This window comes from Pipistrellus hanaki (genome assembly GCF_964339955.1).
Source record: "Pipistrellus hanaki genome assembly, chromosome: 5".
Classification (NCBI taxonomy): Eukaryota; Metazoa; Chordata; class Mammalia; order Chiroptera; family Vespertilionidae; genus Pipistrellus; species Pipistrellus hanaki.
The window spans coordinates 22,102,419-22,118,265 of record NC_140507.1 but is presented as its reverse complement, the minus strand read 5'-3'; the positions used below and the strand labels follow the sequence as shown (position 1 = coordinate 22,118,265).

The 15,847-nt window shown below is 44.1% G+C and overlaps 2 protein-coding genes across 3 annotated transcripts in view; both read right to left on the bottom strand.

Moving 5' to 3' along the window:
• Nucleotides 1-9,858, bottom strand: part of GRXCR2 (glutaredoxin and cysteine rich domain containing 2) — a 166,839-nt gene extending 156,981 nt beyond the window's left edge. Inside the window, exons 1-3 of one of the 2 annotated variants that reach the window (XM_084883179.1) lie at nt 8,610-8,947; nt 5,530-5,666; nt 556-692 (exon numbers count right to left, since the gene is read on the bottom strand). In XM_084883179.1, the coding sequence (XP_084739305.1) occupies nt 556-692; nt 5,530-5,666; nt 8,610-8,731 (396 nt within the window). In that variant the 5' untranslated portion in view covers nt 8,732-8,947. Of the gene's footprint in view, nt 1-555; nt 693-5,529; nt 5,667-8,609; nt 8,948-9,309 lie in introns of those variants that run through there. The other variant, XM_084883174.1, reaches the window with a different exon arrangement.
• A 3,119-nt stretch (nt 9,859-12,977) lies between these two features.
• The window catches only part of LARS1 (leucyl-tRNA synthetase 1), a 49,446-nt gene continuing 46,576 nt past the window's right edge, over nt 12,978-15,847 (bottom strand). The window contains exon 32 of the mRNA XM_084883145.1: nt 12,978-13,374. Within this exon, the coding sequence (XP_084739271.1) occupies nt 13,169-13,374 (206 nt within the window). The 3' untranslated portion in view covers nt 12,978-13,168. The remainder of the gene's footprint in view (nt 13,375-15,847) is intronic.

The window sequence follows — 15,847 nt, the reverse complement described above, 5'->3', positions numbered from 1 at the left end:
AGTCCACATGGTCCCACAGTAAGAAGGGGTAGGAAATAAAAGGTAAATCCCCTTCTACAGGTGTCCCCAGACACTGTTACCTGTCCAGGGGAGGCAGTGTTGGAGTCTGTTACCTACACTCCCAAATGAATTCTGTCTACATGGTACATACATAGATAGTGTTTTATGTAAATAGTTGCAAACTGCTATGCTGGGCTCTCTTTTTCACTTGAAAATATCTCTTAAAGACCATTTCATATGAATATATAAAGAGACGCTCTTTTTTTAACTCTCCACACCTTCATCTGTATGCTGCCTGTCCTCACTCCCACACTGTAACTCAGTCTCCGCTGCACTGGAAGTGAATTCTACCTTTTAAGTCAGATTAGCCCTAATCTGTCTTCCAAAGCTGATGCAGTTCTACCCACAGTATTCTCCTGATGCAACGAGGGGAGCAGGACTGGCCCCCTGATCGGTTGTGAGTAAGTCCCCCTCGGACATACCCTACACGGGTTGGAAAAGGCATCCAGGTTCCCACACAGACCCAGGTGCGCACACACATTCAAACACACTTACCCATATTTTATGTCTCTCTCTGGTGCCAACTCTCAGTGCAAAAGTGGACCCAGGTAACAACGGCCAACAAAAGCACTCTCCGTAATGCCTGGCGATGTCACACTCGAGACACATGGGACAAAACAGACCACAGAAACCTGTCAATAACCACACAAAAGCAAGGCCGTGCTCAGATGCGATCAGAGAAAGTTTCCACCTCAGAGAGCATTTACCACCCTGTGCCATCAATTTAACGCTGTGCCCTTCTCCCTGCAATCAGGGGGAGGAAGAGCCAATTCTCAAAACGCGGTGTATGAAAATCGCCCTGACTGAGGCCTGTCAAAACTGTCTCCCTTTGTAAAACACTGACAAAGCTGAACCTGATACAGCTCTGTTAGAGGCCACTGCGGTAATTGTTTTTCCCTGTCAAGAGAAAGCATTAAATAATGTTTTCCAGTTGAAACACAACTGTCACCTCTATTATGTTTATCTACCTGATTTCAATATTTAAAATAGACACTGTGTATGATATAAATGGGGGTGGAAGCTCGTCACTGGTCCATTGATCCTGCCGGCTCCTTATCAAGACTTTATTCTATTTCCCAGGTAAGGAGGTTGCTAGTTGAGTGGGGCCACTGACATCTGCCAGTTTGAATCAGTAAACTAATAGAAGTGTAGTTCTTTGAACGTCAACTGGGAACAGTTTTGCCATTTATTCATTCATCTTTAACCACTGATCCTGTTTCCTACACATTCTGCATGAACCACCTACCACAGAAGTTCTGTCTTAAATAGGTTTGGGTCACAGACCCTTTTGAGAATATGAACTCGCTCCTCAAGGGAAAAGAAAAATATCTGCACCATGACATTGTGCATTCAATTCCACAGGGTTCAGGATCCATTGAAAGCTAGCAACAGGCCTTAGGTTAAGAATCCCTGAGGTACAGTTAAGATGTGACATCATCTCACACCAGAAAAGATGACAACCTTGGTGAATACACGTAATTAGGACTATGAAGCAGAAAGAAAGCTAAACATAACCTTTAAAATGTTTTCAACAAATATGTCATTGATGCATACCTTATATACAAGAAAGAGCGCAGATCTTAAACGTTCAGTTAGATGAGTTTGACAACCATATTCAACCAAGTAACCGAATGTGTAGGACGTGCCCTCACCCTGGAGTTCCTTCGTGCCTCTTCCCAGACGATCCCATCTCCCCACACACCCCCCCCCACCCGCCCACCTCAACTCCAGAGGCCACCACTATTCTGATTTCTCTTCCCATAGGTAACTTTCACCTCTTCTTGGACTTCATGTAAGTGGAATAGTGTATACTTTTATAATTCACTTCTTCAACATCTTGTTTCTTGAGATTCATCAGTATTGTTATGTGAATCTGTAGTTTATTCTTTTTATTGTTGAACCAGAGGCCTGATGCACGAAATTCATGCAAGGGCCTTGGCCCCAGCCTCTGCTGCCTCTTCTCCGGCCCCTCCTACCCACTCACTCTCACCCCCTCTACGGCTTTGATTGGAAGGAAGGACGTCCAGAAGGATGTCCAGTCTAATTAGCATATTATGCTTTTATTATTATAGATAGTATTCCAATGTATAAATATTCTACAAGTTATTTATCCATTCTCCCATTAATTATTCCAACTTTTGCTATTATGAATAAGTACTATTAACATGCATATACAAATATTTAGTGGGCATTCTACTTGGGTGGGTCCCTGGAAGTAGAATTGCTTGGATCATGGGGTAGATTTATGTTTAACTTCTACAAGAAACTAAAAATGCAAAGAGGTCTCCCAAGTTTTTGTGCCATTTAACACTCCCACCCACAATGTATGAGAATTCGTTGTTCTGCTTCCTCACCAACATTTGTCAGTCTTTTATTTTAGCCATTATAATGAGTGTGAAATGGTATTGATCACAGCCTTTTGATGCTCAGATACCATGTCACTAGTGCACTAAAACTTCCTATCAAAGGCCCTTCCCAGCCTACCTGTCCCTCCCTACCCTACCCTAATCCCATCCCAACAGCAAGGAGTGCAAAGTCCCTCTCCCAAATTCAGTGACCAAGAAGCAAAAAGCTAAAAATGCTGCTTTATCCCAGAATCTTCCAGGGCTGCTCCAGGACTCTAGACTTCTTCAGCGTCTCACAGGGGTGCAGTAGCAGGTACACAGGAATGTGAGGACTGGGGTGTTGGTGGGGAGATGACAAGGAGCAGCCAATTTTGAGGAACATCTATTTCATTCATTCAGAAGTCTTAAGATAATCACTCCATCACATACTGTAGGCATCACATAGCTGAAAACAAACTGAATTCAGCCTTGCATTAGTCTGGAATATTTATTACCCATAAGAATGGCAAATGTTTCTAAGTTTTTTAATATCAAATGTTGTGGGAAACCATGGCAAAATACAGGGTGTCCCCAAAAAATGTTCACACAATTCTGTAATAGAATCTACAGAATTCGAAGTGTGCTCTATTATTTAAAGTGTGTACACATGTTTGGGATACCCTGCAGGTGCTCCCTGTAGTGATGAAAGTGGGAACTGGCACAGCCACTCTGGAAGACGACCTGGCTGAACCCAGGAAACTTTAACTCCTCTGGGACCCAGCAATTCCACTTAACAGCACTACCTGGGCATAATGCGTTCACGTGCTCACAGAGGCAGCTACAAAGATGTCCACTGCAGCACTACAAGTTAAAGCAACTCACATGTACATGAATAAATGGAAGCGTAACCAAACCATGGTGGTTGAAATCATACCATAATTAAGAATGCAATGAGCCGAAACCGGTTTGGCTCAATGGATAGAGCGTCGGCCTGCGGACTGAAGGGTCCCGGGTTCGATTGCGGTCAAGGGCATGTACCTTGGTTGCGGGCACATCCCCAGTAGGGGGTATGCAAAAGGCAGCTGATCGATGATTCTGTCTCATCGATGTTTCTAACTCTCTATCCCTCTCTCTTTCTCCCTGTGAAAAATCAATAAAATATATATATTTTTTTTTTAAAAAAAGAATGCAATGAAAGATCAATTAAGCACCAACAGTTAAATCTCTAGGACCTATTTGAGTTAAAAAGAAACAACACCACAATTGTGTAATATGTTACTTAGAGCGTAAACCACATACACTTTGTTTAGAGAGAGAAGATGCTTAGGCTCACAAGGGATGTGAGCCAGAAACCCCACCTCTTCTCTTCTGTAAGCGCCCACCCCACTGCCTGCATGGCCCTGGCCTGTCCTCGGAGATGGGCTCCACCCCCAGGCATGGGATGTGGCTCCTTATTCATCACTCCAGTTCCTAGAGGAGCCCAGATCACAAGCCTACACAAACCAGAGGGTGGGGCCCAGAGGTGGGTGGAGGAGAGGTGGGCAGGAACTGCAGACCTTTGTTACCAATAGGAAGATCCACCCGACAGTGAGTCACTCCCAGGTGGAGAGCCACGTGGCAGCACCCAGCACGGTTCAGAATGGCACATGTGAGGGCACCGTTTACAACAGTTAGCCCACAGGTGAGGCACGCACACGCACAGTGACAGAAGTGTGAGGAGAGTCACATAGCATTGGTTCGCTTAGCAAAATGTCTGGAAAACACAGGTAGGGCCACAGTGGGAGTTTTTGAATAAATTATGCTGCATTCATGCCATGGAATCTATGCAGCAATTTAAGTGATTCACTCCAGAGGTGCTGACAGGGTCTAATCACCTGGAGGTACATTGTGAAAACAAATGTGCCGAACAGTGTGTTTGACTTCTATACACACACATACAGCAAAAAAAAAAAAAAAAAAAAAAAAAAAAAAACCTGGCAGGGTAGATACCAAAACAGTAGCCATGGTGATCTCTGGCACAGAGAGTATAGGATGCTGCTTCTTCCTCGTGTAGTCATTTGTATTTTTCTTTTTTACGATGATTATAAGATACTTATCCTTCAAAAGGGAAGCCCAAACACACACACACACTCACTCACATGTACACGCTCCAAGAAAAATTCAGTGGTCAAATTGCTCCCTAAGGCAAGAGCATTAGGCCTAGTTAGACACCCAAGGAGGGCCAGAATGTCCTGAGGTAAAAATAGAGGCCCTGAGCTTTGAACCTCAGTCCCCCGGAGGACAGTGTTGTTGGTCCTTGTGAACCGCTGTCTGCAAAGATTTTAATCAAGGCGGCTCCTTTTGTAATGTTTCCTCTTATTATAAGAGTATGGCCCATTCCTCATAGAAATACCGGAGAGAGAAAGAAAAACAAAAATAAAATAAAAATGATTCACTGGCCTACCGTCTGGAGCCACTGGCTGTAAACATTTGTATTTGAATCCTTCCAGATATATTTCTTAAGGATCCCTCCCCCCCAAAAAAATGGTGTCGAAGGTGCATAGTTTTGCAATCTGCTTCTTTAACTTAAAAATAGATCCCAAGCATCGTTCCATCCCATTAGATGCTATTCTCCATCATGACTTCTCGTGGCTGTCTAATCACTCATCGTGTGACGCCCTCACTGAACATTCAGTCGTCCAGATTGTTGATATAATAGCCAATGCTGCAGAGCTTCGTGCCGCTGCGAAATCTCTGCTCGTGATTTACTTCCTCAGACTAAATGCCTGAAAAATGTAATTACTGGGTCAAAAGCTATGCATCGCTTAAGGTTCTTTTTACATGTATTACTAAGCCATCCACTGGAAAGGTTGTACCAATTTACACTCCCACAGATGACGGAGCCCATTTCGTGAGTCTCTGCCAACAGTGTGCTTTGCCCTTAAAAAACAAAAAAATCATAAGTCACCACTTAGCCTATGAAAGCATCCACGTCTCCGAAAGGCAAGGTTTTCCCTGCCAAGAAGCACATTTGAGTCACTAGAGGATTAGTCCAGTTATTCTAGACTATTTAATTTCTGCCCTGGCCCCTGATGCTACTTTCCCACCCACTGATGTCCTGGGAGAGAAAATGGTAAAGGAGAACTTAAGTGAGGAGGAAACATACAGATCCGCTTGTCTCTGCAGACGCTGAAGAGGCCGGTGCTCCAGTCCCCGCCGGTCCGGACAACAGTGGTGACCGAGGTCCTGCCTCTGGCTCCCCGTACTGGCTGCTTCACCACGGCCTGGGCTGGCGCGTGGCTCCTGACGGGTCAAGGATGGCGATTAATTAGGACACAAAGACGGCTCCTCCAAAGGATGACCATGAAGCCAAGACAGAGCCACCAAGATGGGACACGGGCCCAGGGATGCCATGCCCAAGCTGACCTCACCATTGCCTCCCTCCTCCTCCTTCAGGCCTTCTCGGGCCTTTTGTCCCACCGCTATTAATGGCAGTATTAGTCCAGGTCCTGTCCCTAACCTCATCATCCAGTCCAGTGGTTGGCAAACTGTGGCTCATGAGCCACGTGTGGCTCTTTGGCCCCTGGAGTGTGGCTCTTCCACAAAATACCACGTGCGGGCGCGCGCATACTGTGTGATTGAAACTTTGTGGCCCATGCGCAGAAGTCGGTTTTCGGCTCTCAAAAGAAATTTCAGTCATTGTACTGTTGATATTCGGCTCTGTTGACTAATGAGTTTGCTGACCACTGACCCAGTCTACTTCCTCAGGGTTTCTCAGTTCACGAACTCGGAAGCAAGAGGCCTCCGCTCAGATCCCAGCATGCCACTGTCTGGAACAGGAGGCAGGCTGGAAGGGAAGAGGATGCTTGTGGCCTAGGCAGTGAGGCAGCCGGGGGCAGCCAGCTGACTGTGCTGGGGCAGAGAGGCCAGGGCTGGGAGCTGCCCATCTAGATGTGGAAAGCAGGGCCCTTTCACTAGCCATTGGGCAGCACAGGCAATGCTGAGGGGCCTACCAAGCTTTCCAAGAGCCTCCAAAAGTGAGACCTGGGAAAAAGTACTGGCTCCAGAACAGAAAAGCTGCAAAACAGAAATCAGCTAATGCTCCATTAATCACAAAAACCTGGCACTGTGTCACTCTCACTCGTTGTCAAATTCAGAATTCACAAATACTTCATTACATTTGGAAACAACTTACAATTCTTTCATTAAAAAAAAAAAATTCCCAAGTATGTAGGACTGCTGAGAAGCAGCAGCCTATCATAAATGAGTCGCAGCCAAATAATTTCAAAAGCAAAATCATAAAAATCGTTTTTGCTTACTGCAAAAAACAACAGAGAGCTATAACGTATGGTATGGAACCATTTGAATATGTTTGTTATTATGTGGGTGAGCACCTTTTTGCTCTGGACTGAATCGTGTCCCCCAAATTCATGTTGAAGCTGACCCCCAACGTGACTGTATTTGTCAGGAGGGCTTTTCGGGGGCAGTGAAGGTTAAATGGGGCATGGGGTGGGGTCTGGTCCAATAGGATTGCTGACCGTGGAAGAGCAGGAAAGGCCATCCATATATGCACACAGGGAGAAGGCTGCAGCCAGAAAGAGTCCCCACCACAACCCAACCCTGTGGGTCCCCAACCCTGTGGATCCCCAACCCTGTGGGCTTCCCAACCCTGCACGCCCAGACTCCAGAATGGTGAGAAAATAAACTTCCGTTCTGCAAGCCACCCAGCCCGTGACATTTCACTATGACAGCCCACGCTAAGAAACCTGTGCGGGCTTCAAACCGGCCCTGAAAAATAACTACCTTTACACCAGCTTATGTCCTGCTTCCATGTAAGCTCCAAGGTCGGGGCACACACGCCTCTCCGGTGGCCCCAGAATCCAGCGTGCTCCCCGAACCAGGTGGGTGCATGTGTTTGTTGAATTGGATCAAATCGAATCGAACTGAATTCACACGTCTCTCCCGTTACGTTTGCGTCTTCCTCAAATCCAGCTACCAGTGAGGTGGCCTTCGCTGTGTCCCAGCCTCCGGGCAGGCAGGGCTCTGGGGTGTGAGCTGGTGAAGCATCAGAGCAGCCAGCAGCTTCCAGACCCCCCCACCGGCCCGGGCGCACCTCCCCCTGTGCTGATGCCCTCAAGGTGGCGCTTCCCACAGGAGGCCAAGAGCTTCCAATTACCTCCAAGGTTCAGAAGAGGAGTTTCTTAGCTCCGAGCCCCTGGATTCCATCTTCCCCTGAAATAAACCATCGACAGCCCGCAGCCCCAGACTAGATGTGTCTGTCTCTGCCTCACTCGGCATTCCGTGAGCAGCACCTGTCTCCTCTCTGTTCCAAACCACATAACCAAGAGGACAGCTTTTCCTTCGTGAAAATAAAAGTTGGCTTTTAGGGGGTGTTTTACCTAATTTTGAACTCAAGAAATACAATACTGAGATTCTTTCCTTTCTACCCAGATTCTTTCGTGAATTTTGTATTAGACATTTGAGTTAACAAGCACTGGCTAAAACATTTCAGTTCAAGGTTATATATAACTCTAGTGTCATAATGAACATAACAAGCATAGCCCTGGCTGGGTGGCTGGGTTGGTTTGAGCATCATCCTGTGCACCAGAAGGTTATGGGTTCAATGCCTGGTCATGGCACATACCTAGGTTGCAGGTTCAATCCCCGGTCAGGGAGCACATGGGAGGCAACAGATCAATGTTTCTCTCTCTTCTCCTTTCTCTCTTTCTAAACAAATCAATAAAAACACATCCTCATGAGAAAGAACGAACACAGCTACCCTTCACTGAGCACTTTCTGTGAACAAGGCATTGGTAGCTCCTTTTAGAACTGAATAATTACTATCCAGGGGCCGCCACAGGGATCGAACTGAAGTAGCTACTGCAGCTCCCTGCACACTGTTAGCTCTATTGTCCCAGAGAACGTTCCACTGCCACCGGGTCTCAGACGGTGGAAAGTCCTGGCAGTCTTCAGAAATAGTTCCACTTGGTCAGGCTTCAACGTTTTTGAAGAGGGACACCCTTCCACCCAAGCCAGCCCTTCTCTTTTCTAGAGGCCACGCGAGGCCAGAAGGAACTAATCAGGTGCCCCCATTTGAACTACACATGGGAAATGATAGCAACTCTTTCTTCCAGAGCCCAGTGTTTCCCCTGGCTCCTCGTAAGAGATTGACTTGATCAGCCAAACCTAAGAGCAGAAGCTGAGGAGAGGGGGGTAAGAGAAGGAGGGGAAGCGCCGAACCCATACCTCCAGTTGGAAATTAAATGTTCATCTTCAGATGACAGGAGGGAGAGAGACAGAGGAGAGTGCACACTGAGAAAGCACACATCCTCGGGAAACCTGGAGAAGTCACTTCCAAACCAACTCATAGTTCTCTGGTCACGGGGCAATCCTTTCCCTGGACAATAAGCAGGGTCAGTCCAAAGGGGAACAGCTCTTCTAAGGAATGTTGCCTTGACATTCTGGAACCTGAGGTCACAGCCACCAAAGGACAGACGTGTTATTATTTAAAGACAGGCACACGCCTAACTGTGGCATGTTCGTCTTACTCATCTGAAGAGAGAGATGCTGCTCAAGATGTAGTGTAAGTTAAAAAAAAAAAAAAAAAAAAAAAAAAAAAACCAGCATGGCTGGCACGGCTCAGTGTTTGAGCATTGACCCATGAACCAGGAGGTCAGTTTGATTCCTGATCAGGGCATATGTCTAGATTGCACTCGGTCCCCAGTAGGAGTGCAGGAGTTGGCCGATTCTCTCTCATCATTGATGTTCCTATCTCTCCCTGTCCCTTATCTCTGAAATCAACTGATTTCAGCAGCTTTAAGACATGAAGGCACACATGCTCTCATTCCCACTCAAAAATTTGCTGTGATTCTCCAGATGATTAAATCCAACTTTTCATTTGCCCCTCAAATCCAAGAATCTTTATAATAAAGTCCAATTTACTTACCTGTTTCTCACTTTTCCCTTCATTCCTCCAAGATAAGCATTCTATTTCTGGTGTCATCTCCCACGCAAGCAACACACGTGTTTTCACCTGCAAGCCCCTATCCTCACCCAGATCTAAAGGCTAGGAATGTGGCCCTGCTCTGCGTCACTGCCCTCCAGTCCTACTCACCCTTCACGTCCCACCTCATCGAGAAGTCTTCCCTGCCTCTGGCCCACACACTTCCCCTCCTCGGATCGAAGAGCCCTGACCATAGCCCGTGGTCAAGTCCGCTCCTGCGTGCAGGTGTGCCTCCCTGTCCAGTAATGTGCTGCAGTGGGCTGGAAGGCAGGCCAGGGCTCTCATGCAGCTCTGCTCGAGGGTACTACTGGGAGACCTTGGCAGGTCCCTCTGCATCCTTAGCCCTGGTTTTTCAGTGGCCTCTTTGCTAATCCTTCAGCACACCAGCTACATGCTCCTGCCTCACCGGCTTTACACCTGCTGTCCCCTCTGCCCATGTGCATTCATCATGGACCTACAAAGACCCATGTCTAGCAATTTAGTCTTAAAATGCACTCCACAAACACAAAATCACACCTAACCACAAAGTTACTCTCCATACCATTCTGTGCGGATCCTATAAAACATCAAAATCTCAGAAGCAACCTAAGCACCCAACCAAGGGAGACTGCGTGAATAAATTATGATACACATAATAAATTAATGTTTCACAAGTAGGGAGGTGAGGAGAGCAGAAGGAGAAAGAACATCTCCATGAACTAAAGTGGGAAAATGTCCAGGTTATGTTTTCAACTTAAAAAAAGCAAGATGTAAAATAATTATAAACAACATGCCACTTTTTGTATGAGAAAGGAGAAATTAAAGCACACACAAATATTGGCTTATTTTTAGAAAAAAGAAACACAGGAAAGATAATTCAGAAACCAATGAAAATGGCTAGCTAAAGAGGGTCAGAATGTGGTGGAAGAGAGTAAAATTCTCTGGATGAACACAGTTTGACTTTCAAACTGTGTACATTTTCACATATTCAAAAAGTAAATAAAAAGAAACACACAAACTAAGAAATTGAATAAAAATAGAAACAAATGACTAACTCGATACTAAAGCCTCAAATAAAGAATTCATTCAAGTAACATTTGAACACAGTGTTGACTTTGTTTTAACAAGGCAAAAAAAAAAATATGTTAAAAGAAAACAAAGCTACCAAAGGTTAAAAGTAAAAAGATGGTCAAAGATATTCCACATGAACACTAACCCAATAGAAACAAGGGTTATTATGTTGATGTCAGACAAAATAGCCTTTAGGCAAAACAAATTTCTAAAAATATAGAAATACTTCCTAATTAGAAAAAGTTTATTTTACCAAGAAGAACAACAACAAAATCTGAATTTATATGTGCCTAGTAACACAGTATAAAAATATAAAACAAAAACTATCTGAACTAGAAGGAAAAATAACTAAATTCATGGTCATGAGAGATTTTAATTTTCGTATACCTCTAAAAAAAAAAAAAAAAAGAGTCAACTGAAAACAGTGCGATATGGAGTTGAACAGTTCTGTCTGCAACTATGACCTAAGGCACATAGTCAGAAATAGATGTTCTTTTTAAACTCACATGGAACATGTATAAAAACTGGAACATATTGGCTGGAAGCTTGACTTTTTAGGAGGCGGCATTAGGCAGGCTGTGGTGTGCTGGCATTGTGTTATTCCTCGACTGGGTGGTGATTATAGAGTTTTGCTTTGTTGATAAATAGTTTTGCTGTTGTTCATTTTGTGTGTGTATTCTACATGTTTTGTGTACTATGCATCTTATTGCTCAGTTTGTGTGTATGCATTACAATTCACAGTTTAAAAAGAGTTAAAATCCCTTAGGAAGGAAGGAGTCTCCTAAAAATACAATTAGCCCAACGCAACCTGTTTTTCCTCCAGCATTTCAATGGCTGTATTTTTAGAGGAGCCCCAGATGACATAATGGCTTACGCTTAGAGGCTTCCGTGCACAACACCTATGTGCCTTTCCACACAAAAGCATATTCAGCCCAGCAAGATGCTCATTCTGAGAGGCACACAGGAACTGAGGCTGAGGGAACTGAGCACCCATGGATCCCAACTCTCATTTAATCCAAGGCAGCCAAGGTTCGAGGCTTATTTAGGTAGTAATGCAGGCACAGCTACTTACAATAGTAAAATTACTTCCTTTCTCCCCTTCGCCCCCCCAAACACACAGTTCAGTTGTCTTCAGTTAAACGTAGTGGCTTGTTTAGGCACCAGGAAAACCTACTTTGATGTGGGGAATAACTTGGGCTACGCAGACTGAGGGAGCAGCAAAAGGACCTAAAGGAGGGCAAACCACAAAGCAGCTGCCCCAAAGGAACCGATACCAATGACGTGACTGTAGCCTACAGAAAGCTTAAGCCGTACACCCTGGGTAGTTATTATCATTATTCATCACTAGCACTTCCTGAGCTCACCATCATCGCAGGGACATTACGGAAAGCTTACCACGTGCCAGTCACTACCATATATATATATATATATATATATATATATATATATATATATATATATATATATATATGATTTTCCCAGATGGTTATCATCTCAACATCTCTCAATAAGCCCAGAAAGTAGGTATATTATTAGTTCTGTTCTATAGATGGAGACAAGGGCTGAGGAATTGGCCGATGTTGTCCACGTGGCAAATGGAAGGCATGGGAATCTAACCGAGCCAGCTGACTTTGGCACAGGTCATCTTACCTGCTATGCTACAGTGCCTGCCCACAGGGAGGAGGATTTGCACGTGATCTCTAAGGGCTCTGTCAGCTCTAACACTCTACCATTTGCTTTAATGACAAAGCACTCAACTAGGCCCAGAAATCTAAGACTGCACACAGCAAAATAACCAAGCTCAATAAAATTTCTACGTGACCCGGAAGTTAGCATGCAGGCTCCTTAGGTTACCAAAACTGGTCTTTCCCATATCGAACCCTTCAAGAAACGGAAATGTTTCTCTCCCCCGCCAATCAATACGTAATCTTCCTCATTATGAAGACAGATGGCACAGACAATATCGAAAGGCATTACAGCAATATTTAAAAAAAAAAAAAAAAGCAAATTTGCAATACAGTTGATATGGTCTTTAAACACAATTGGACCCAAGACAAATTTGATTAATGCAATTTTATGGGGGGAGGAGATCCCCCTTTAAAAAGTGCCTAAATTTAGTGTAGCTGAAATAAACTGTTTATAAACCATTAACATTAGCCTTGGAAAACATTATTGGTGGTAAACTGAACATATTAAAGCTAAAAATTTCTTATAAATATAAGACCTTTTTGTTCTTTACACAGAATATTTAGTGATCGCAGTCAGGTCGAAATATTCTTATTTGTTCTTTTAAATAATCATCAGAGTCCCTTTCTTTAAAAAACAAAACTAGCTAAACCTATTTTTTTTTTCTTTAAAGAAGAAACCACTAACTCCGTAATGGATATAATATAAAAAGTTGTCAAATATTCCTTAGCCTTTATAAGTATAAAACACATCTCACAAAAGAAGCATGCTGACACTTTTGCGTTAATGTGAAAGACTAGAAGCATCTTGGAATTAGGAATAATTTGTATGATGTTTTTTGTTTTAAGTATAATATAAACTATTTCTCTTAGAAGTCTCAAGAAGGAAAAAAAAATTTATTAGGTCCAGGAATCCAAAATGAGTTGGTATAATAATGATTACATGCAGAATTTGATGGGTAGAAATGAAATCTGTTTAGGTCCAGCCTACGGGTCTCACAGCCCATCTGTAGGCACAAAGTAGAAGTATCCCCAGAGACCAGGGCCAATCTGCCATCTGTGTGAGTTTAGTGAACCAGGTAGACCAATGTGTCGCCAATATGTGCCCGCAGCCCGTTCTCAGTAAGATGGACGTTCTTGCTCACGAGGTCCACGTGGAAGACAGCATGCTCAGAAATGGGCGTCTTCCCAGTCAGCTCTTTTCCCAGGACGGGAACTCGCCTCGGCCCCGACACTGGATCATCGAATCTCATCAGCTTCACTTTGGAGAGATCTACAGCAAAAAAACATTTAATTACAGTCACTGACTCAAACCCATGCCCTGAATCTGTTAATTCCCGTTTTTCACATGCTATATCTAAAACATCAGATTATTAAGTAGGACCCCAATCTCAGAAAGCAAAGCTAAATCTAACAAAACTTTAAACTCTGCTAGCTTTTACCCAGATCAAAGATTGTCAGCTTCTGTTCATACATGCTCTGGAATTATAAACCAACGGGAAGGGTTGAGCCTAATTTTGAGCATTATCCTATAGGCTCTCTCAAATCACTTTTTATATGCTCCAATTGACTGTCATTCAGGATATCAAAAAGTCTAAAACATTTCTCTTTTTTGTCTTGCTTCCTCAAATAGATTAAAACTGTAAGCGTTGTTGGGTTTGTTTGTTTTTTAGAAGGTAGCTTTGGAAAAAAAGAATTACCATTCTAATACGTAGCATTACCAGTTTCTGGCTTTGCTCAAAGGATGAAAGCGCTTGTATTCACAAGCTGATGAGACCAGGAGGGAAAGGAAAGCGGGGGAAGGGCAGAGCCTAGAAGTCCAGGCCTCTGGTGAGCTCCACGCGCCCCCTGCTGGAGATTCCTGACCTGCTCTATGCAAGCTGATAGGGTGGCTCCTGGCCCAGAAAGCACTTGTCCCTCGACCAGCTTTATGAGCCCGTAATCCTGCCAACAATTAAATCCAAAATTATTTTATTTATTTCAGCAATTCTGAGACTTCCCAACACCAAACGGTTTTGTTTAATATGGTGAAAAACAGGCTGACTGACTGCAAGTGGTGATTCTAGGTTTACATCTCAAAGTGAGGCACAGCTAGTTGTGTATAACCATCCACAGGAACAGAAGATATTTTCCGAAGTACTTCCCACCCCCTCTGAAGCAGGGCGCTGGGTGGTCCGTGAGCTCCACTCCCAGTTATGTTGCCATGAGAGTATGACGCTTAGTAAGAGAGGGATAAGAGATAAAAGCAGACATTAACGCAGCTGGCGGCTACGCCGGGAGTACAAGTTATCCAGGCACTCTCTTCTCCTTGGGAAACAAAGACTGAAGGACTGTGGGTTTAGAGGAGGGATCTTGGGGCTTATAGAGCAATTACCTGCAACCACCAGAGGCAAACCCTGCCTGCGAGTCTCTGCAGAGGCCATATAATCTATTGCCAGATGCAGCACAAGCCTGAGAGTTAAAGCGGGAAAGGAGCAGACACAGCCTGCATGACAGCCCTGGTCTAATTGGGCCGGGGGGGGGGGGGGGGGGGGGGAGGTGCAATTTTAATGGCTCTTGCAATTCAACATGCACATCAGTGACGCCAAATTGTTTTGCTAGGGAAGCAGGGACTAGTTCTAACTGCAGATTTTATGTGCAACCACTTTTCCTGCAGATCTGCTTGTGTGTGTGTGTGTGTGTGTGTGTGTGTGTCCCTGAAAAATAGACCTCCCTCATTATTCCAAGCAAAATTCTGAATCAAACTATTTCAAAGAAGCCTTAGTACTCAATCAGGCTTCTAAGTAACAACACACACTTGCTTTGATGTTTCGCCATGTAGTTCATTACTGCCATTAAGTCTTGGAGCGTTCTTAGTGGTTTTACTATCTTTTCTTATCCCACACCTGGTGGAAATTGTTGAAATCTGAGTCTGCAACTACACAAGATTTAAGGCACTCAGAGCAGCGATGAGAGCAATTGAAAGTCCGTAGGGATTGATAATGTGAGATGGAGCCTTCACCTCCAAGTTATTAGTTCATGTGTGATTTAAAGTCATTATCATCAAACAGCTGCTCAGTGGTCTTTGTGGCATAAAATGATGGTTTTAGGCCAGCTCCTTCTGGACCTGGATCACAACCACCCTCAACACAATTGGCACTAATGTGCTGGTCGCTGCAGCGGACAGAGAAAGAAGTGCTATTGAACTGCACTCCTTTCCCATCGCAGCTACTCAGCCTATGGCAACATAAAACAGCGAATAAAGCCGCAAAATGGCTTCCTATATACCCACACTTCACACTTTCCTTTTGTGGCTATCAGCTCTAAGGATGGTGCTGTCATTCTACAGGTCCTGGTTTAAGAGGGAAGAAGGTAGATGCCAGTAACCACATGGAGGAACCTTGAAGACACTGTGCTACGTGAAATAAGCCGGACAGAAAAGGACAAATTTTGTATGATTCTACTTCTTTAAGGTACCAAAACAGTCAGACATTAAAGGCAGAAAGTAGAGAGCAGTGGTTACCAGGGACGAGAGGGAGGTAGAATTATGGGATGTTATTAATTAGTGGGTACAGGGTCTCAGCTTAGGATGATGGAAAAGCTCTGTCTTAGGGATGGATAGTGCAAAGTTGCACCACAATATGGATGTATTTAATGGCACTGAACTGGCCAATTAAAATGACTAAAACGGTCAATTTTATTTGTATAATTTACCACAATTTTAAAATAATGTCTCAAAACAATAAAATCTCTAGCCCTGACATACT